Source organism: Eublepharis macularius, chromosome 4 (assembly GCF_028583425.1).
Source record: "Eublepharis macularius isolate TG4126 chromosome 4, MPM_Emac_v1.0, whole genome shotgun sequence".
NCBI classification, from domain to species: Eukaryota; Metazoa; Chordata; class Lepidosauria; order Squamata; family Eublepharidae; genus Eublepharis; species Eublepharis macularius.
In genome coordinates, this window is record NC_072793.1 from 101,391,270 (window position 1) to 101,415,257 (window position 23,988).

General features: G+C 45.8%; 1 protein-coding gene across 1 annotated transcript in view; it reads left to right on the forward strand.

The window, feature by feature from the left end:
• The first annotated feature begins 6,620 nt into the window (after positions 1-6,620).
• SEMA3G (semaphorin 3G) overlaps positions 6,621-23,988 on the forward strand; it is a 128,353-nt gene continuing 110,985 nt past the window's right edge. The window contains exon 1 of the mRNA XM_054977245.1: positions 6,621-6,744. Coding sequence (XP_054833220.1) covers positions 6,624-6,744 — 121 coding nt within the window. The 5' untranslated portion in view covers positions 6,621-6,623. The remainder of the gene's footprint in view (positions 6,745-23,988) is intronic.

Below are 23,988 nucleotides of genomic sequence, written 5' to 3' on the forward strand. Positions count from 1 at the left end.
AACAATCCTAAACAGGTCTGCTCAGAAGTAAGATCAATTTATTCAATGGAGCTTATTCCCGGAGATGTTTTCTTAGGATTGCAACCTTTAGCATGCACATCACTCACAAAAGTTTAGCTTTTTAGAGGAAATTTCGATTTTTAGGGCAAACTCTTGTTTAAGGGATGTATCAGTGAGAAAAGGTACTTGTATACTGTGAGAAGCAGCTCAAGGTTCGGGGGGCAAAGCACCCTCCAGCGGCCCCACCATTAAGTATGTCACTCCATGTGTGCATGCATGTATGACCATGCATATTCTTCTGGAAGAGGAAACGAAGCATGATTTTGCATGCTTCTTTATACTTCATTGGTACTAGCAAGGCTAAAAGGAATACGAAAGATTGGTGCTGTTCTTCCTCTAAGTACTCTCCCTGCATGATATGGGGGATTGCATCAGAGGTCCCCCATGCCATTTTGGGGATCTTGTTGTGGTGGGGATAATCTCCCATTCTTGGTGGGAATGAATAACTATCCAAGTGTCTGTGGTGGGTCCTCTGTCAGGCCGTGAATTTCAGGGGAACCCCCCACCCATGTTCTATCAAAGATCCAGGCACCACCACCCATTTTCCATAGAAAACCAATACACTTTCTTAAACAGCTTTAAAACTGCCTGTTCTCAGTTCATTTTTGCAGTGTTCTGGTCACTACTATTCCTATTTATCTTGCAGCATTGAATGTGGACCTGGCTTGCGTGACCGAGACATGGGTGAGGGAGGGCGAGACGGTCGCTTTGAAAGAACTAGCCCCCCCAGGTTATACGGTCCTCCACCAGTCCCAGACAAGTGGTCGGGGGGGGAGGCGTGGCTTTGCTCATTCGGGAGTCTTTCTCCTTCAGACCACTCCCCACCCCAAAAATTACTGGCATTGATTGTGTGGGCCTAGTGTTGGACGCCGAGGAGAGGTTGGCAATATGCGTGGTGTACCGACCGCCTACTGCACCTGCATCTTCCCTGTCTGGTCTCTTGGAGGCGGTGGCCAGCTGGGCCTTGGAATTCCCGAAACTTTTGGTTCTCGGGGATTTCAACGTCCATGCTGACGACGATGCCTCCATGCAGGCCATTGACCTGGTGTCCTCCATGGCGGCCCTAGGACTCTCCCAGTTTGTTTCGGCTCCCACGCATCAAGCAGGTCACACGCTGGATTTGATTTTTGGGGCGGGGATGATGGTGGTCCTGGATGCCTATGATGCAGTGCCATGGTCAGATCACTTTGTTCTGAAGGCTCGTCTGAGCATGCCGCTCCTTTCCCGGGTGGGCGGTGAGCAGATTTACGCTCGCCCAGCGGGGGCTTATGGATCCAATTGGTTTCCAGGCGGCTCTGCGGGATCCGATGCCCCCTGGCAGTACGTTAGATGAGCTGGTGGATGATTGGCATGGCCGTCTTTCCGAAGCCATCGACGCTATTGCCCCCTGCCGTCCTCTCCGAGCCCGCAAACGGGTAGCTCCTTGGTTTACCGAGGAGCTTCGCCAGATGAAGCGGTCTCTGAGACGACTAGAGCGAGTGTGGAGGCGGGGGCGCGACGAAGAGGCAAGAACATCTTATAGGACGTTTATGAAAGCCTATGAGGTGGCAGTGAAAGCAGCAAAGAGGGATTTCTTTGCTGCTTCCATTGCATCCGCTAGCTCACGCCCGGCTCAATTATTTCAAACAGTTCGGTCCTTGGTCTCCCTCTCTCAGGGAGACCACCAAATTCTTAATTCAACTATTGGCTGCGAGGCTTTTGCGAGCTATTTTGCGGGTAAAATCTTGTCCCTTCGCCGTGGCCTGCCACCCACTGTTGATACAGTAAGGGAACTGGAGACCCCTTGGCCATCTTCTGGGTCCGTATTAGACCATTTCAGGCTGCTCTCTCAGGACGATGTTGACAGGATCCTGCAGGGGATGAGGCCAACCACCTGTCCTCTGGACCCCTGCCCATCCTGGCTGGTGAAGGCCAGCTCGGAGGGGCTACGGGACCATCTGGAGGCCATTGTTAACATCTCCCTGAGCTCTGGGGTTTTTCCAGGAGTGTTAAAGGAGGCGGTAGTGCGGCCCCTCCTGAAAAAACCATCTTTGGACCCCACCGACCCGTCCAGTTACCGCCCAGTGTCGAACCTCCCGTTCCTGGGCAAGGTGATTGAGCGGGCGGTGGCGGTACAACTGCAGGAATTCCTGAATGATGCTCTAGTCCTGGACCCATTCCAGTCTGGCTTCCGTCCTGGCCATGGGACGGAGACAGCCTTGGTTGCCCTCACAGACGACCTTCGCAGGCATCTGGATCGAGGCGGGTCAACGCTGCTTGTGTTACTTGATCTCACAGCAGCGTTTGACACGGTTGACTATGATTTGTTGGCCAGCCGCCTTGCTGACGTGGGGATTAGGGGGACAGTCTTACAGTGGCTGGTCTCCTTTCTCCAGGGTCGGGGACAGAGGGTGGCGCTCGGGGGAGATCTATCGGCCCATCACCCTTTGGTGTGCGGGGTTCCCCAAGGGGCGATACTCTCCCCGATGTTATTTAACATCTATATGCGCCCCCTCGCCCAGTTGGTGCGGAGGTTTGGGCTGGGTTGTCATCAATACGCGGATGACACCCAACTTTTTCTGTTGATGGACGGCCGGCCAGACACGGCCCCAGACAATCTGGCCAGAGCTTTGGAGGCTGTGACGGCATGGTTGAAACAGAGCAGGCTGAAATTGAACCCAGTGAAGACGGAGGTCCTGCAGCTGGGACGGGGGCTGCCAGATGTTGGGATCCAGCTCCCTGCCCTGGATGGGACACCACTGGAAACTTTGCCAGTGGTAAAGAGTCTGGGTGTGCTCCTGGATGCCTCCCTATAGATGGAGGCCCAGGTCACAGCGGCTGCCAAGTCTGCATTTTTCCATCTTCGTCAGATCAGGCAACTTGCCCCCTACCTGACGCCCCAGGACCTGGCTACAGTGATCCATGCAACAGTCACCTCCAGGCTAGATTACTGTAACTCACTCAACGCTGGGCTACCCCTGGGCCTGATCCGAAAACTACAACTGGTCCAAAATGCGGCGGCACGGGTCCTGACTGGTATACCTTACCAGTCACACATCACACCTGTCCTGCGCCAGCTGCACTGGCTTCCGGTTGAATTCCGAATCAGGTTCAAAGTGTTGGTTCTTACCTTTAAAGCCCTGAGTGGGTTGGGACCGGCATATCTTCGGGACCGCCTCTCCCTGTACGTTCCCCGGAGATCGCTCCGATCAGCGAATAAATATTTACTTGTGGTCCCTGGCCCTAAGGAAGCCCGCCTCGCTTCAACCAGGGCCAGGGCTTTTTCAGTCCTGGCCCCAGCCTGGTGGAACGCTCTGTCAATGGAAACCCGGGCCCAGCGGGACATATTATCGTTCCGCCGGGCCTGTAAGACAGAGCTGTTCCGCCAGGCGTTTGGTGATTGAAGGGGGCGGTGCCATGTCGGCCTCCCACCTTTGGGGTGGGGAAGGTTCTCCCCACCACTGCACCTTGCTAATTTGTTTTATTATTTGTATATTGATTTTAGTTTTTGTTTTTATCAATTTTAACTGTTCACCGCCCAGAGCCCCTGGGATGGGTGGTATATAAATTGAATAAATAAATAAATAAATAAATATTTGGATCCTAGTAATCCCTAGGCCCAGAAATATTAATATGTTTTATCCTTGTTTTAGGGGTTTTTAGTGATATCTACATCCACTTGAAATCATCTTTCCTTTCCTGAAAAAATAACATAGGGTTTTGCATATTTCAGTTGCCATTCTTGCTGGCAACATTAGATTGGCAAGTCTTTTGGCATGTTCATGATGGAGTAGCAGAAGGAGATGTGCAGGGATAATTCAGTACAAAGCCCCTTTGGCTAAAGTAGCTATCTGAAGAGGAGAGTTTTAGCAGGTGCTTTTCCTATCATCACTGCAGTATTAGCGCAGGTAGCTGTTGAAATTCTTCCCTCTTAAAAACTGTAAAAGGCACAGATGGGCTATGTCATACTAATTCTAGCAGCCCTAGATCTGTCTGTAACTGGAAGATAACTACCATGCAAACTGGTTAAGTACAACCAGCTTTTATCATAAGCAAAAATTACATTATCTTTTAAGCTTCAGATACTTTATGGGACAGCGTTAAGGCAAGGATGTCATAATCTCACTACTTTTGGCCAGCTGAAAATTTCAAATGTATTAAAAGCTGATTTGCACAAAAAGCACTTTAAGCTCCGTGGCTTGAAACTGACATTTCTGTTTCAACTTCCAGAATCATATCAAAGATACCACCAAGGCTCACCAAAGATGTGAGTGTGGGTTCTGTCATGCCAGTCACCAACAAAAAGTTCCAGGCAAACTCTGTAACATTAAGGCTGATAGCCAGGAAACTCAGCAGGGCATCAATGCTAATGCTTTTCATGCTTCAGAGACTAGATTGCATGATGGGATATGTTATATTTTTTAAAAACCTACTTTTTCCATCGTTGTGCCTTCCCTTATTTTATCCACCCTGAGCCCGCATTTATCCGCATTTATGCCCACATGAGTCCGCATTTATCTCCGCCCTGAGCCCACCTGGCGGGGAGGGCAGACTAAAAATAGAATATAATAAATAAATAAATATCCTCATAATAACCCTGTGAAGCAGGTCATCCTAAGATGGCAACTGGCCAAATGCTGTCCAGTGATGTTAATGGCTTGGGTCTCCTCAGGCCTACTGTTGTATTACACCACGCTAGTATTGTGGAAGCAAATGGAATATTTGGTTAGAAACCCCTGTTCTTATGAAACCATGGCCGTCGTCACACGGGCTTTTATTTAGCGCTAAAAAGGCGCTTAAATGGCGCCATTTCCCGGCAAAAACCCACCTTGAAGCGATTTCCTCATTGCTGTTTTTTGCTTGATAGTTGCGATATTTTGCGCCTCAGTGTGAATGCCTCACATCGATGTATTTCGCCTCGCAACGTCCTATGCCCTCCCTTCAATCCCAGAATCCATTTCTTCCTGCGACTCCCCTTTTTTTAATTTTATTATGTCCTTATAACGCCATAACGACATAACACAATGCAAACTTTCTGCTGAAGTAAAAATGACTCAATTGCCATGGCAGAGTCTTCAGCGATGGGGATCACGTCAGACAGGGAGTTTTCTGCGGGCAAAGGGCTATTTATATAATTTCAAAGTTGGAAAAACAAAAGGGTCGTAATGTTTATATGCTGTTAATCCGTTATAGTGGAATTAAACGCCAGAATAATAAAAAAAAGGGGGGGAGGAGCTGCTTCTGCGCGGTTAGAGAGAACAGAACAGAGTGCTTCGGTGTGGACAGCTGGTGGCGCGAAGAGCCGTTAGGTGACCCAAAGAAACGTTACTGTGCCGATAACAGGTAGGACGCTATATGCTGTAAATTTAACGGAAGAGATGCCCGTGTGACGACGGCCCATCAAGTCCCTGAATTTGGCCATTGTCAATGAAAGAACAATGGCCTGGGTGAGTCACTGTAGATATATTTTTTAATTTTTTTTTTTAAGGAAAACTTTGAACCACCTTTCCTTCTGAAAAGAAAATGCCCAGCAGTTTAAGGAGCGGCTTACAACATGTTTACTTGGAAGTAAGGCCACTATGTTTGATGAGATTTACTTCAATGCAACTGCATATAGAACTGCAGACTTGTTGATTCAGTTCTTTCATTCTGTTGTGCTTTGTAACCAGAGCTCTTTATAGCCACATATTTATTTGCTGGATTTTTAGCATCAAGTGAATATTTTAAGCAACCCCCCCCCCTTTTCCTTTTCTTTTCTTGCTTTCTGTAAATTCTGTGAATCTGTTGTCGCCCAATCAGGGTGTGCATAAAATTACCTCATCTTAGATGATCAAAAACAAGCAGGTATGTGTGTTCATCTAAATGGATGTTTGGCTATAATGAGAATTTGAAGGACAGTCCATTTGGCTGGAGTCCTGATTAATGCATTTCTTTAAAACGGGAGTGGGGGAGAGAAATTAGGGTAGAAAAGCTGTCGCAGACGCGTAAAGCTGGTTGGTAGGAAAATATCCCAGGCCTTGTGTTTTCTAGCCCAGCCTATTGCCAAAGATCAAATCCAGTTCCCTCTGCATGCATGTATGGGAGGAAAGCAGGGGAACTACAGTAGGAAGTCGGTTGGCTCTGTGCTGTTCCTTCCAGCTCTACAGGAGGAGAGAGTGGGCAGAAGAACTGGAGAGTATTAAAATACCACACACAGCCTGGAGGATGGTTCCTTCTTTGGGAGCCCACAGCAGGCGCGTGCAGTTGCCGGGAACTCCTCGCAGGCGGGCCTCCCCCTTTCCCCCTCATCTCTTCTTCTGTGGCAGTCTCCTTGCAAGGAGCTGGGTGGAGCCCTGCACGTATAAAACTTTGCAGTAGGCTCGCAGCCGGCTGAGCGCCTAAGGGCAAACAGCGTTTTGTTAACCGAGAGGGAGAAAGCGCGGGCTCTTTTTGCGCTCTTCTGGCCAGCTGGGATTCTGGCGACTGGCGGTGATCCCTGACAGAGCTGGAGACAGGGAGTAGATCCTGCTGAGCTTGCAGTGAACAAGGGCTCCCTGCAAGGGGAGGGCAGCAGTGGCACCAAAGGAAGAGTGAGCCAAGTGACCATGCTGCGTGGATACATTTACTTTGCTGGCTTGGCCCCTTGGTGGTGGCTCATGGGGAGTCTCTTTGCCAGGTGTGGGGCCACCAAGGGCAGTGTGCCCCGACTTCGCCTCTCATATAAAGGTAAGCTATGTGAATCTCTTTCAGTACTAAGCGTGCTCCTCTCTTTAGTCATGTGCTGCAAATTCCTTGAGATTCCCATTTCACAGATGTGGAACTGAGACTGAAAGGGCAGCTTCTCAAAGAAAATAGGGAAAAACTGGGTTTTGGAGTTTAGTCCCTCAGTGCCAAGAATAATCCATTCACAAAATATCAACCAGCTTTTGCTTCAGTCTATAATGAAAATGTAAAACCAGTTTTTTCCAGGATGTGCACAGTTTTGACCTAATGTGGACTTTATTCCAGTTTCTGTTGTGCGTTGTTAACATGCGTGATATAAAGGAGGTGCAAAGGTTTTTTTAGTAATGTTAATTAACATAATCTAACATTTCATCTTCTGGAACTCACAAATAATTAGTGTCTCTCTCAGCAGTCCAGGCAGGGATGGCCTCTGGCTTCATACTCATTTTTCACTTAATGGTTTGTGGGTTCATTATTTACTCCTGAATTCTCCATGGAGAGTTTTTTTGACTGAGATCCAAATTCTTAAAAGTCAAGAAATATTATAATCCATTTAATATTCTCAGTCATGATTTATTTGTCAAGTTCAGCAAGAAGAAATGGCATAAAGAGGAGATATCTTGGCGTCAGGTGAGAAGCAAAGCTTGGCTGGTTTTGTAAAATGGTGTGAGTGTGCCAGAGATTAAGAGTGCAAAGAGAAGTAGTGTACGTATGTTTTGTTCGTATATTGGTGGGGGGACGGTTGCATATACATTTTTATATATCAGAGTTCACATTTTCCCTAAATGTGATGTCACTTATCATTCATGCAGGAACACATCCAACATCACCATTTTCAGTCACATATATATGTACATTGCACAATATGTAGAGGGAAAAACCCTTGTGCAATCAACTGGCAGGACATCTAAAGCTCTTAGTTTTCTTGGCTCAAAAAATTAGGAAGCTGGCTGAGTAACCTTACATGATGCGCTCAAGGATGGAAGAAAGGATGAACAAAAAGGCAGCCCCCCCCCCCCTGTCTACAAATATGAAAAGAAACTTCAAGGCATGTTCCCACAAGTGAGGGTTACAAACTGACTGGAAAGATGCTGTTGTACCTTTAATGGCAATCTGATGTGTAGAAATAAACAAGTGAAGCTCTTCAAGGTGCAGAGAGAACTTTACCATCTGCTAACTTCTGCTTACCGAGCTGCAGTACAGTTACAGCTTTGGGGGTCAATTAAAAAACTAACAACCATTAAATCTATTGATTCAAATACTGTTTGGGTTTGGCTTCTCTGGTCCCTTCTCTTTGTCAAATATTATCAATTTTCCTTTATTTTTAAAGGTACCACTTGTATCCATGACAATTTCTTTCCTGTGACAATTTGGAATGCATGTCAAATGGTTATATAGTCAAATAAGAGCCAGTTCAGATTTGATGGTGGCTGCCTCACCAATCCTTGAGGAACATGTGGGTTTTTCCAGTAGCCTTGTGGCTGGTCTTTGCTCTCAGGGAGATGCTATTGATGTGAAATAGTATGTCTTTCTTCTTCAGGGGCTGTCTATACAGTTGGTGCCATTTGTAGAATTGTCTTGGGTGAAAAAAGTGGCTGCCATGGTCACAGAAACCATGATGGTCACAAGGAAGCTCTCATCCATGCAACTAGTGCAGTCTATTCCCAAGAGACCATTAAATATAGTGTATAGTAGATGGTGTCTTTATGAACTTGTGAAGAAACATGGGCTGAATCCACACTTACCAGCACAGTGCTAAGCAGGCAGAGTGAGAGCGTCTTTCTGGAGTGTTTTATGACGTCATCGTGCCATGATGCTGCTCTCACAGTGTGATGACATCATAAAACGCGCCAGAAAGACATTCTCCGCCTGCTTAGTGCTGTGCCGGTAAGTGTGGATTCAGCCCTTATATGAATCTGATGATTGAGCAGACAATACTAGGCAAGTCAAATAATTGATCTGACTAGTCCAATAATTATCTATCCTGGTTAGTAGAGGCTCCTAAAGCCTGACACAGAGGTCTTTCGCATTCCTGCTATCGAAAATTATTTTGTTAATCTCTGCTATTAACAAATTATTTCTGCTGTTGAAATTTATTTTGGAGAAGCCAGAGACTGAACCTAGAACCTTCTGTATGCAAAGCTCTGTTCCTGAGCTCTGTTGCCCCTCTGTTTTCCCAGGAAAATGTTTTATTAACTATGACCTGTTTTGTTTCAGCTGTCAAGCCTCTGTTGTCATTGGCCTAAGGGTGTGGAAGATGGATTGTATCCAGAAACAGGTGGAAGGAGAGGGAATGAAACATCCCAAATCCTTGCACATTTTTCTGAATAAACTGCTCAGCAGTGAGTCAGCCATGACTTGTCTTGAGATATGGTTTGTTTGGGCTTTTATGGCCCTCAGCCTCCAGAATGAGTGAACAGTCCATTCTAGATGTCAGAATAAAAAGACTGAACTTGTGTGACTAGGAGAGGCTGAGACATGTACCTGCTTTGCATATTTACATGCTGTATATTTCCTTACCTGTAGAGTACTGGAGTAGTATATAAACTAGGTTTGATGGGTGTTTAGGAATAAGCCCCCCTCTGTTCACATGCTGTCATCATTCCTCAAAATGCTGATGATCTGACAGTTCCACAGTATCATATTTTTTGTACGAAGTACAGCGTACTAGGACAACGTTTGGATGTCAGTTATCATCAGTCACAACAAAAACAGGAGCTTTCTAGTCATGGATGGCTGGATGCTGACTAAATGGCGTTTTTCCTTCTGTACTGTGCCTAGACTAAAGCGGGGGCTTCTGGGAATGATGATGAATTTCAAGTAGAGAAGCAGGAGCCAGGACACAGCTGCAGCACTGCTGAATATGGGGTTCTCTCCTTTGCCTTCTGCAATATACCTTTTGTATGTTTAGTAGTATAATAACCATTCTCAGAGTTCAAGATAGAATGACCTCAAGGCTGAGTTGTAGTTTTAAAGCCTGGGACAGGAATTCCTGGTTTTTCCTGACGCTGCAAGGTTGGCAGGGTTCCAACCAGAAAACTAAAGCTCTCACACTTGAGAATCAGTTTGGAAAACCGATGCCACAAACTCACTTATGAGAATGGAAATCCTGGGGCAGAAGGTACCAAAGATGCAATGTGTTTTAGCACTTTAGCTTCTTGCAGTAAAAATGGGAATCGGTAAAAAGAAGAAATCACAAAAGGCCAGTAACAAAAAATTGGCCTCATGTCATAGCAAAATTTCTTTTGATGGCTAACTCTTAAGAAAGGTCTTATGGAACCCACATTGATTCTCATGGGAATATGTGGAATGGTTTATGAAATCCCACAGAGAGATTTCTACAGATTAAATAGTGGCTGCACATACATAGAACATTTGCTTTGTGACAGAATAGAGGACTCTTTTTATTGATCCAAGATCCAACTGTATGCAAAATGAGAGCCTGTGAGTGGCAAACAGAGTCTCCTTAACCTCAAACTGCCTAAGGGAAATGGGACAGGCTGGGGAGGGGGGAGGGAGGGAGAAGACTGCCTTTAAGAGCTGCTGAAGGACTTCAGGAAACACAAAACAGAAGAGTTGGGGTTGTGCTGGCTCTGATAGGATGCTTATGCAGATTTTTCTGAAGACAGATGTGGTATTGGCTGAAGCCCAGGCTGGTGTAAATTTTGAAGCTTAGAGTCTGACAGTCCCAGAGCTGGGAATGGTAATGAGTGTATTTATATAGACTCTTCAGTAGAGGTTTCAGTTGAAATCTTTAAGGTTTCTGTGGTCATGGTCATTTGCTTTTCAGATGAGCAAGAGCTTTGAATTATGAACTTCCCCTGAAAGCTTTAAGAAAGAAGAGGACTAATCCTTCCCATAGAGAGAAATTCTTCATTAGATGCATGGTCCCTATTAAGGAGTCCAGATGCCAAACAAGTTGCCCTGAGGGCCCAGGAATGCCGCAGGTGCTACAAACTTGGCAAAACAGATAAAATCAGAATGAGTATTTGGCCTCTAGCCCCCCACAGTTCATGACCAAAGTAGAAGGCAATAATGCAAAAACTAATATGCCATATTCAGTTTGGTACACTAGTTTTCTAAAACCTTTAAATTTGACATCTTTCACAGTAGTGAGTATTATAAAACAAGAAGCATATGAATACTTGCAAGCAGCTTTGAACTGCTGATTTTTTCCCTCTAAACTGAGTACCTTTTGGGGTATCTGCTGCAACTGAGTTGGAAGATCCAGGTAGTAGACTAGAACAGTTGTTAAAGCCATTTGAAGACAGTTGTTGAGAGCCACCACTGAGTTTCCAGATAGATTTCCCCCTGGGTACCCTCACCCTGCTTGATTAGAATACATATATTACTACTGCTGTTTCCCAGCTCTCTGGGCTCCTGTGGTAATCCAGGCCCCTGGAGACTTTTTGTCCCTAATATCTCCTCTCCCACCATTGTGACCCTACTTTTGGATACCCACAGACTGCCGGGAGCCCAGAGTGATATGAGTGTAGGATTCTCCTGTGTCACACCATTAGATATGCAGTGTATCTTATGGTCACCTCCTCTCTGCTTCATCTTCTTTTGGAGCTGGAAGAGTACAAATGTTACCTAACCATACTCTTACAAAATGAAGAGCTGCTACTTAAAAATCCATACTCAATTTCAAAAAAGTGCTGGCTGTGAAAAAGCATTGGGAAGCATGGGCTTCTGGTTTTTGCTTTGGAAACCAGTATTTTTGGAATTCCTGTAGAACCTAACAGGCCTATTTTTGTGTGGAAATCTATGCTTGCCTTCTACACCCATTGTTATCTTGAGCTACTCATTCACATTCTTAGGCAGTGCTCCAACTGCCTTGATTATAACTAATCTGTAGGTCCTGTTTTCAATGAATGCTCCTATTATTTTTCTGTGAGCATTTATATACTGCCATACAAAATGTAGGCAGTTCCTCTAGAAGAGGTGTTGAAAGAGAAAGTTTCAGAACGTCCAATCTTGGGTCAGGACGGAGTGGACAAGGGCCTGTCTTTCAATTTAATCCTTGGAAATATTCTCAATTTGTTTTTGTCCACTTAGGGCTGGTTCAAACTTCATCTCACTGGCATAGCTAGATGCAACTGCTGAAGTGAAAAGCACTCTGTGTGAATGTGGAAACATTTGAATCTGCTTTCTGTGTGAGTTGCACACAGTGGGAAGGGCTTCACACACAAGTTACCACAGCTGTGCTGACTTCTGATCACAATATCTGCATTCTGAAATCTGGTGTTCTTTCCCCCATACTTGTTTTACTGTTTATTTTATGACAGAAAAATAGCAATAATTGCTAAAAGTACATGAATATTTTACAAGGTAGCATAGAGTATGCTCTAACCTACATTTTTTCTCTGGCGCGAGTCTTGTTTCAACCAAACATTTGTTTCTTTTTTGTGCTTTTCAAAATTAATACTAAAGGTCCATTTTGATCAAAATGACCCTTCTGTTTATCAGGAAGGCACCTTTAACATAAAAAAAAATCATGTGTGTTATAAAGTGCAGGCAGTTTGAAATGTTATTGAAAATCAGCCTTTCTCTATATCACTCAACTGTTTCAAGAACATTTACAACTGCCTTTCTGTTTTTCATATGTGCACATCTACAGTAGAACAAGTGTTGAAAAGTAAGTGGCATGTGTTAATAAGGTTGTAGATACAACTGACTGGAAATACTAGTATCTTTAGCAAGTATGTTACTTCCATGTAATTTTTCACTAATATACTACTACAGTTTCTATAATATCACTAATAATAGTGATATCACAAACAAAATTGTATGACTTTATTATGTTCTTTGGCTTCATATATTTTCCCCTAAGATACTACATATTTTCATGTTCTAATCACATTAAAGGATTAAATAAATTGCATCAAACAAATAATAGTCATTATTGGCATGGCACAGAAACGATGGCTTGTATAGGGGTTGATTTTTACCAGATTGGCCCCTGGCATGACGCGGACGTGTTCTGAAGCATGTGGGAGTGTGTTCTGGGGGAGTCCTGGCCTATTCCTACTGGGGGATTCCCAACCTATTTCTGCTCATTTCTCCCTCTGAGGCGGAGGACATCTTGGGTGATTCCCACCGTCCAATCGGGGAGGCAGGAAGTTGAAAAAACCTTTCTTCCTCTTCCTCTGGTAGGTGGGATCACCCTTGGCTTCCCAGTTCTTTTCCTGCCTCAGGGGAGAGCAGTAGGGTTTAGGCTAGCTCGGCTACCCTGTTCTCTATTTCTCTATTCTTTGTTGCTGTGCAATCTTACCTTTCTTATCCTCTACTTCTTCCTCCTTCTTACTGTTCCTTCCTCCTCAACCCACGGTCTTAAGTCCCCTTTCTCTTTTTCGACCTTCTTCTACCCTTCCCTTCCTTTGGAGAGGAGTTCCCTTTCCACAGGAAAATCCAGGATGACCACAAGGGAGTCATCTGACTCTGAAGAGTCCTTTCTGGCCAGGGCCGATGACTGCCTGCCCGGGGCGGTTCTGCCGACGGCGGGAGAAAGCCCGGCGGGCACCGATGCGCCGCACAGGCCCAATCGGTCCCCTGGTGAAGAGACATCAAAAAAGACGGATCAGCCCGCCAGAAAACGCCCTCGTCTGTCTTCATCGAAGCCAGAGAGGACAGAACGCCGCAGCAAGTCCCAGGGAGCTTCAGAATCGACGCGCGGCTCTTTGGCGGCAGAAAAGGCGGCAAACCGCGATTTCCTGCCAAATCGCAACAACGTGCTTGCCAACCTCCCGGCAGGAGAGATTGGGCAAGAATCAAGTTCCAGCACCCAGATCTTCAGTGCTGCAGCTCCGCGACTCCAAGTAAGTGATGATCCGGATGCACTGTCTCCTCAGATTATGGAAGCCATCAGGAGGTCCCTTAGAGAGGAACTTTGGGCCATCAGCCAAGGGCAGTCTTCGAGCCCTTCCTCCTCCCTGCCCATTCCAGCGCAGGATGTCCACCCTCGCTCTGCCCACCAGGGAGGTTCTTGGCCCACTAAGGCAACACACAAGCAGCTGCAAGGTTTGACCTCTAACAGGTCTGTTACCTGGCAGGATGAGGAGCCTTCCCTTAGTGAAGCTTCAGAGGACGGAGAGTTTCTTTTGGAGGAGGAGCAGGAGTCAGATCCCAGCACCCCTCAGGCATCCAATAGGTTATTCCAACTGGAAGATTTCCAGTACCTACTTTCCAAAACTCTCTCAGCCTTAGACCTGAAGGACCCCGCAGAGGGGGAGGAGGAGGCAGAGGAACCCAAGTCCACAGGCAACAAATCCTGGCCCAAGGGGAACAAGGAATTTTTCCCCAGGCCTGATGCTAGATCCACGGTGTTTCCTTTCCCAGAGTACTTTGAACGCCAATTGAAGGCGGAATGGTCACTGCCGGCGGCCCCTAAGCAGGTGCCTAACTACCTAAAAAAGTTGTACGTATTGCCTAATTTTGTGGACGAGTTCTTACAGGTACCTGTGATAGACGCTCCAGTGGCGGCGTTGCAATCTCAAGGCCTCCTTTCCGAAGACGGTCAAGGCAACATCTGAGATGGCCTGGATAAAAAAGGGGAAGCAGTTCTAAAGAGGGCGCACGAAGCTATGGCCACGTCTATCAAGGCCTCAGCTATCGCCTCCATGGTGTCCAGAGCCTTGGTGGTCAGGATAAGGAGGATGATTCAGCTGCTTCCTGACAATAACAGACGTCTGATGGAAGGAGCCAATAGAATCCTCAAGGCCTGTACCTTCGTATCAGATGCCATGCTGGACGTCCTATCGTTAACTTCAAGGGCCCTGGCTTCGTCCGCGGCCGCCAGACGCCTACTCTGGCTAAGGGCCTGGCCAGCCGACCTACAAGCCAAGATCATTCTAGCATCATACCCATTCCAGGGTGGGAAACTGTTCGGTGATCAGCTTGAAAAAATCCTGGTGGAAACTAGGGACAAGAAGAAGGCCCTTCCAAAGTCCTTAAAGTACACACCCAGGAGACCGTACCAGACGTTTCGTTCCCATCATACTCTGGCCAGGAACAAACAGGACCATAAGCGTGCCTGGAACCCTCCCAGAGGTCAATCCAAGCGGGGCAACTTTCAGTCCAGATTCAACAGGTCCCAAGGCTTCTGAGGCAACAGACACGACGCGGAGGATAAAGGGCAGAAGCCCTGACTATCACGAGGCTCCGGTGGGGGGAAGACTGCTCCTGTTTCATCAAGCCTGGGAGGAGTCCAAGGCGGACGCATGGACCTTAGAGATTGTGTCCAATGGCTACTCAATCGAGTTCGCCTCCATTCCACCGGAACGCTTCCTCACTTCCCCCCTGAAGAAAAATCAGCTCAGGAGAAACATAACCTTGCAAGCCATTCAGCACCTGAGGGAAATACACGCAATCGAACCAGTCCCTCCTTTAGAGAGGGGATGCGGGGTGTACTCAATTTTCTTTATGGTTCCCAAGAGGAATGGAGACTGGCGTGCCATCCTGTATCTCAAATACGTCAACAAACACATCAAACTAAGATGTTTCCGGATGGAAACCCTTCGATCCATCGCGGAGGCCTTGCAGAGAGGAGAGTTTCTGACGTCAATAGACCTAACCGAAGCGTACCTACATGTGCCCATAACTCCGACACACCGAAGGTTCCTCAGATTCTGCGTTCAAGAAGACCACTTTCAATTCAGAGCACTTCCCTTCGGCCTGGCCACGGCCCCCAGGGTGTTCACAAAGCTCCTAGTGGTGCCCATAGTCAAGCTGAGGGAGAGGGGCATCCACGTGCACCCGTACTTGGACGACATCCTAATAAGGTCTGCTTCCAAAACCGATTCAGAAAGGGAGACGACCTTCACCTTGCGTTTTTTAGAGAACCATGGCTTTCTGATCAACCACGACAAGTGCTCTCTACGCCCTTCACAGAGGCTAGAGCACCTTGGCCTGATAATAGACACCAAAGAGGGCAGCTTCTTCCTTCCGGAAGACAAGGGAACCAAGACCAAGAAGCTCGCATCCCAAGTGATCAATCAACCAGCGTGCCCCTTGATGGAGCTGTCCACACTAATGGGTCTGCTAGTGGCCAATTTGAAAGCCATCTACTGGGGCAAGTTCCACTCCAAGCCCCTTCAAGCCTTCCTACGACCCTTCCAATGGCAGATTACACAAAGAGCAAGCATCAGACTTCAGGTCCCTCACTCAGTGAAGGAAAGTTTAAGATGGTGGACGAGCGACTTCAACCTTCAACAAGGCAAGAGCTTCCTTTCTCCACAGCTCACTCAAATCTTCACAGATGCCAGCCTGAGAGGCTGGGGAGCGACTCTGCGGGACATTCCTGCCCAGGGGGAGTGGTCAGAGTCGGAAAAAGCTCTTCCAATCAACGTCCTAGAAATGCGCACCGCCTTCCTGGCACTACGACACTTCAGCAGCATGATCCGTCACGACAACATCCTGATACGGACGGACACAATCGCAACCAAGACATATATAAACAAGCAGGGGGGGACCAGATCCTCACGCCTACAGAGAGAGGCCAGCAAAATCATGTCTTGGGCAGAGATGAACCTCTCCTCTATTCAAGCGGAACACATCAAGGGTGTTCAGAACATTCATGCCAATTGGCTGAGCAGAGAAGCGCTTCACCCCGGGGAATGGTCCATCAAGAGGGAGATCTTCTTAATGCTGACGGAACACTTCAGAACACCGGAAGTGGACATCTTTGCATCCCAATAGAACAATCAAGTTCCGAGATTTTACTCCAGATACTTCCATCCTCTAGCAGAGAACACAGATGCGCTCACAGCTCATTGGCCCGACGCTCTCCTATACGCCTTCCCTCCTCTGTCAGTGATCCCGAAGCTACTCAGTCGAATCAGGGAGTTCGGAGCAATGGTCATAATGATCGCCCCGTGGTGTCCGAGGAGACCGTGGTTCTCTACGCTTCAACTTTTGTCAGTCGCTCCTTCTGTTCATCTTCCAATTCTACCGGACCTATTGCAGCAGGGCCCGATCTGGCACCCTCACCCAGAATGGTGGGCGCTGACCGGATGGAAATTGAGCGGAACATCTTCCAACGCGCAGGTCTTTCCTCAGATGTCATAGACACTTTGTTAGCGTCACGAAAGAAGTCTACTATCTGCATATACAATTGTGCCTGGAAAGCATTTCATAGATGGCGTAGACGCAAGAAGTTGTCCCCACTGAACCCATCAATACACTCCATACTGAGTTTCTTACAGGAGGGCCTCGACAAAGGGTTGAGTCCGGCAACCTTGAAAAGGCAGATAGCAGCCATAGGGTCGGTGTGGACGGACGACAGAGGTGCGTCCCTCGCAACTCAGCCTTTGATTCGGAGATTCCTCAGAGGGGCCTCCCTGCTGAAACCTCCTACAGCCCACCACTTTCCCACGTGGAGGCTTAACGTGGTCCTTTCAGCCCTAACCAAGACACCTTTCGAACCAGTGAGTAACGTAGCTCTCAGATGATTGAAGCTCAAGACTGTCTTCCTAATAGCCATTACATCGGCGCGCAGAATTTCAGAGTTGAGTGCCCTGTCTTCGCGCCCGGACTTGTGTGTTTTTCACAAAGACAAAGTAGTCTTGAGGACAGACCCGACCTTCCTGCCCAAGGTGTACTCGACCTTTCACCGCTCTCAAGAGATCAATCTGCCTTCTTTTTGCCCTTATCCAGGACATCCTAGGGAAAGAGAGTGGCATAAGCTGGATGTGCGAAGGTCTCTCAAGATGTACCTTTTCAGAACACAGGAACTTCGGCAGACGGATGCCTTGTTCGTCAACATCTCGCAACCTAGGAAGGGTCATCACATGTCACCATCTGCGGTTGCGTATAGCATCAAATCCTGCATTAGAGAGGCCTACATAGCCCAAGGCATCGACGTTCCACCTGGTATAACTGCACACTCGACAAGAAGTGCGGCCACCAACGCGGCTCTGAGAAAGAATGCCTCGGCGGAAGATATTTGTAAGGCAGCTACATGGTCATCCCTGACCACATTCATCAGACACTATCGTCTTCACACAAGTGCTTCAGCAGATGCGGCCTTCGGAAGGAGAGTGCTACAGCATGTCATAGAAGACGAAGATGCAATCCCACCCGGATCATGAGGCACTGCTTTAGGAGCACCCAAGATGTCCTCCGCCTCAGAGGGAGAACGGCCCCTTGGATATTCACCGTGAAGGGTCCTTCTCCTCTGAGGAAAGGAGGACATCTTGCCCGCCCATGATCTTCATCCTCCTCATGCTCCTCTCCATACCTTCCTGATACACCTCTGCCTCTCTATAGTGATCCTTAGACGCTATGATGTTTCGCGTCTATGCTCACGTTGCTGTTATGTCTGTTTGTTGTTTTTTCTGACACGTTACCGTTACTTACCTATTCAAGTTTCTTCTCCTAATCTAGTTGTTATCCAGTTTTTTCCTCTGTGAGGGATCAGATACTGCTGAGGGGAGTCACCCGAACTGAGAAGCCAAGGGTGATCCCACCTACCAGAGGAAGAGGAAGAAAGGTTTTTTCAACTTCCTGCCTCCCTGATTGGACGGTGGGAATCACCCAAGATGTCCTCCTTTCCTCAGAGGAGAAGGACCCTTCACGGTGAGTATCCAAGGGGCCGTTCTCCCCCACCAGTCAGGTGAGAGGTAGTCGGGGGAGGGGGGGCAGAGGCTGGGGGCTGGGGATCCCCCACCCCCACCAGGGGAATGAGATCCCTACCTGCAGCCTTTGACACAACAGGCCATGCTATCCTGCTTAGGCATTGGGAGGCAGAAGTTGGTATCAAGGGGTGTGTCTTAATGCAGATACTGAAAAAGACTTATCACAACTCAGACTAGCCTGGAAGGTAGCCACCTACCTTGACACAGCAAATAAAGAGAATGGCTGCTTCCTATTGAAACTAGAAGAAATGTGGGCAACCTCCCACAGGAAGCATTCAATATAGTTAAGTAATTATTCAACCAGATTTTTATATATAGGTTTCTAATATTTAAAGTGCAAGTGCTATAATAAATTTTAGTGCAAGCTTACAAGTGTAAACAACTTATCAGGAAGACAATGAATAAATCACACTATAGCAGTAACAGTCCATGAATAGTCTTGGTCCATAAAGTTGGAACAACCGGGTGAGGTGAAGTTGTTCTCCAAAACCTGTCTCCGTTCTTTATTTTCTCCTTTAACCATGTGTTTCAACGTCTCCTCCCAATGCCGACAAAAGCTGCGGGGTAAAAACTGAGCAAGCAGTCCTCTCCGCACCCGATCTGGGGCTGGCTGAAGCACAGATTTCGCACTAGCTTTCTCAAGAGTAACCGTTGCAGCAGCAGCATGGAGAGCTCATCGGTTTGGAAACCCGGTCCGGGCAGCTGTGTGCTTCAGCCGGCCCCAGATCGGGTGCGGAGAGGACTGCTTGCTCAGTTTTTACCCCGCGGCTTTTGTTGGCATCGGGAGGAGATGTTGAAACACATGGTTAAAGGAGAAAATAAAGAACGGAGACAGGTTTTGGGGAACAACTTCACCTCACCCGGTTGTTCCAACTTTATGGACCAAGACTATTCATGGACTGTTACTGCTATAGTGTGATTTATTCATTGTCTTCCTGATAAGTTGTTTACACTTGTAAGCTTGCACTAAAATTTATTATAGCACCTATCTTGACACAGCTGAACTGGCCCCCTGGATTCATGGCACAGTAACATTGAGTCTAGACTACTATAGTGCACTCTACGTTGGTCTGCCCTCAGAGACTCCAGTTGGTGCAGAATGCTGCAGCTCGGTTACTCTCAGGAGTTAGATGGTGCATGCATATCTGTCCCACTCTGCAGTCACTCCATTGGCTGCCCATCGGTTACTGGGCTCAATTCAAGGTCATGACCATCACATTCAGAGCCTTTCGTGGCCTCGACTCCTCATATTTGTGTAGCCACCCTCCCCCTATGTTCCACCATGGCAGCTTCGCTCATCTGGATGGGGCCATCTGCAGATATTACCTGTAGTTGAGCAAAATCAACAGCTTCCTGCACACTTACTTTCTCTGTGGTAGCTGCCACTTTGTGGACTGGCCTGCCTGAGGAGGTCAGGAAAGCTCCCATGCTTCTGGCTTTCCACAAACAATAGAAAACTGAATTATTCAGGAGGGCTTTTTACCCAGATTATAAGGCTGTATCGTAAAAAAATAGTTCAGAGAGAAGCATTGGGAGGGGCAGGGGCTGTACCCTACTCTGCTGAGTACGGTCTGCTGTTGTTGACATGCTCCTATTAGGGAGTTTCCAAGTTACTAAACATGCCATGTAAATTAGTTATGCTTGTTTCAGAAAGAATTCATCTCTGTACTTGACTTTATGCTTGTTTTTCAAATTTTTCTGCTTCCATACCCTATGGTGGCTCTTTCCACACTGCTTACCTTCACTCTCAACGACGCGAAACATCGCGCTAAAAACACGGAAGATCATGTTTTCTAACGTGAGATTTATGCGACGTCACGCAAATCTCACACAAGGAAACGCAATCTTCCGCGTTTTAGCGCGATGTTCCGCGTCGTTGCAAGTGAAGGTAAGCAGTGTGAAAAGGGCCAGTATCTCTTTCATTGAATGTCCTAACTGCTTTTCATTATTGTACTTTGCTCAGTGAAAGTCCTAACTGCTGATTATATTGTATTTTCACTTGCACTATGTAATCTGCCTTGGATCTCAGTGAGAAAGATGGACTATTCATCATCATCATCATCATCATCATCATCATCATCATCATCATCTTGCATGCTCATCTATTACAAGAGTTACATATGTGTCTTTTTATTGCAGAAATACATCTTCTATTAGCTGTCTTCTAGAATTCTGATAATAGCATGTCTATGCAGTAAAATAATAACCCATGTAACCCATTTTCTATATCATATATTAGCTCATTGATTGCTCCAATCTTGGAAAGGTAGCCAAATCACTGCTCCAAATTTGGTAAGAAGCACAGGCAGCAACTGTCATATGAAGCCATGAACACCCAGTCAGGCTGAACAGTAATAGGAGAAGGTGGAGGGACGACAAGATTTATGCATAGATCCAGTTGAGTGCTGAATCTTAATACAGCCATATAGTAAGAAGTCTATGACAGATCCCTCTTAGAGAAGTAGAATCTGGATAGCCGTGTCTGAAGATGGTGCTGTATGGATCACTGTTTATTAGATCTTACATCCAAAATGACTTTTTATTTTCCTTCTTTCAAAGAAACCAATTACATCCTGAACTTTCTCCCTTGGCACATTGATGTGTCTTGCTCACCTCTCACCTTCCCTATTTCTGTTCCCTTGTAGTATATTTTTGAACAGCTTATCCTTCTGTGGTATGGTTTATTTTAATTTTTTTAAAATAGGGAACTGCCTATGTGGCTGGCAGCTTCCAGCTTCCCCCACACAACAGCCTTTGTGGAGTAATATTCTGAATTGTTACATTTGTAGGACGCCTGGTCACTTTACAGTTTTATGTATCCTGTATTCAGTGTCTTTAGTAAAGTAGCATTAATTTTCTCTTGACAAGCTATATAAACCATCATTTCTCCATTCTGTTTAACTCCATTCTGGCATCTTGCAATCTTTTGTGCTTTCACTGTGTGAACTTAGCACTACTTTATGTTGTATTCTTAGAATCCATATATTTGAGAGAAATTTATTATTTGAAAGTATTATGGTTTGCAGATGTAGATGTGAATGGTGCAGGATAGTCTAATCTTGTCAAATCTTGGAAGCTAAGCAGGGTTGGCCCTGGTTAGTACTTGGATGGGAGACTGCCAAGGAAGCCTACAGTAGTTGTGCAGAGTTAGGCAATGGAACTTATCTTGCCTTGGAAACCTCACAGAATAACCATAAGTTGGCTGTAGCTTGATGGCACATTATATGCACACATGCGCACAGTCTGCAGAGTTATCTGAGGGTTTCATTTGTTATTCTTATACATTTGTGGTGGCCCATCCCAATTACAGATGAAAACATTCCAAAAATGTTGACATTATTATAAAAAACAAATTTTTCTGGTTTGGAGAGAAAATGGAAATTTGAAATATTGAAATATATTTAAAATATATTTCAACATATATTGAATATTGAATATTAAAATATAAAATTGAAATATATGCAATAATTAATTTCTCATCTTATCTAAACTTATTTTATTGTTTTAACAATATACAATAATTGTTTATAATAAATAACATATACAATAGGACTGTTTGACATATTTATAGCTTAACGTATAAAATTGTGTTTGGAAATTTAAAAACTTTCTGCAAGCAAAACTGAATACTTCAAATACTACTGAGAGAGACTTGTAAACTTCTTTTACTTTATCACACACAGTTTTGTACAGTCACAGTAGGAATAGCAGTGTATTTTAATAACAAGTTAAACTTTATAAGGTTGAAAACATAGAACTCTTATCATCATGCATATAAAGTAAATTAATTGTGAACAAATGTTTTCACATTTAAAGAATAAACATATATTTGAAAAAAGGAGATTTGGGGGGCAGGGAATATTAAAGAAGAATCCCCAAACCCCAAAAGAAAACTGAGAGGGTTAAACCCCGTCCAAAAAATGGAGAAGTGGCCAATTTTTTTTTTAAATGCCAGATGAGATCTTGGAACATTAGGGTGGATCCTACTCCTAAGTATTTGTACCCAACATTACCTTTTGGCTCAGGTTTGAAGCCTTATTAGAATCTAAGGAGCCTTCCTCCTACTTGTGGCTCTTCCAGTGGAGAAAGAGCGGTTTAAGTTGGAGGATGCCTTCTTAGGCTGGAGGAAGGCTACTTGGAGAATGGTTGGATTCAGCCCAGCGTGTCCTCAGATCTCTGTGGCAAGAAATGGCTTGGAGCAGAAAAGTGTGCCATAGGCACTTTCTACTGAAAAATGCTTCACTATAGGGTTGTCATCCTGATCTGAACAGAATAGGATAGCCTGATCTTGTCAGGCTATCCGAAGCTTGGAAGCTAAGCATAGTCGGCCCTGGCTAGTAACTTGGATGGTAGACTGCCAAGAAAGCCCAGACTCACTACAGGGAGGCAGGCATTGTCAAACAACCTCTGAATGGCTCTTGTTTTGAAGACTCTATGGGGTTGCCATAAGTCAGCTGTGACTTGACAGCACCTTACACTCATAGAGTTTCCAGGCCTAGCCTGGCAACCAGTGGGAGATCAGGGGTTGGAGGGCTGGGACATGAGGTGGCTGTTGGTAACAGCATCATGTCACTTCTGGGAATCAGCAGAAACTTTATGGTAAAACACTTCCTAGAGAGATGTGACACCATTTCTGGGTTTTCTTTGGAAGTGACATAATGCCATTAACCTGATGGCTATTTAAATTCCTCTGCCAGCTGGGGAGGAGGTGCTTGGAGAGGAAAACACGTTCAGCATGTTCTGTTCAACTGCGGACCCAGGGTATATGCAAGGGAGTGGAGAATGACTCCACTCCTGGGAGTCCTTATGGTTTCCCCATTTCTTATTGCCTAATTCTATAATTTGTTTTAAATAAAAGATCTCTACACATTTTTATGTGAGTAAAACCTTGTCTTAAAAAGCATTTCATTCCAAAAAAGAAAACATATAATTTGGAGAGGGTTTTTTTTTCTGTGCTCCCCAAATGTTCCATTTTTTCTGTTGGCAAAAAAATTGAAGAAGAAAAAAAATCCTTGAATTTCCCCTCCTTGACTATTTCCCATCACCACCACCACCACATCTCTAATCTCTATTCCTGACTGTAGTTTAATGGTGCCATCTGCATTTTACATATGGGTAAGCAGTGCACAAGAGAATTCTCCCAGATACCACATTAACATAGTAAAAAGAGTGTGCCAATCAGAGAACCTGAAAGCATAGGTTTTACAGTTGTAAAGGTTGCATGTTTGGTGGGACAGGAAACTGCCTGAGGATAAGGCAAATGGCAGAAAACTGGTAACTGGATTGGGAGTTGCATATTGTGAGTGTATGATTGGATGGGAGTAGGAAGGAAGAATATACAGTCCCACCCTCAAAACATGGGTTGACTGCAACAGTTTGAGGAAGTGCCAAGTCAGACAAAAGTGTTAACAGCCAGGATTAACTGGAGAGAGGCAAACTCCTCCCCCACCCACTGGCGTTCTGGTGAGGATTGCTGGATTTCCCCCCCCTCTTCTTGAGGCCTGCTGCTTCACATGTTCATAATTTCCTTCACAGCGTATAAGTGCACACAAGGAAGTAGTGAGTTTAGCTTGATAAGAGCAGCTTCTTTTTGGTTTGATCAGTTGTGTGTTTT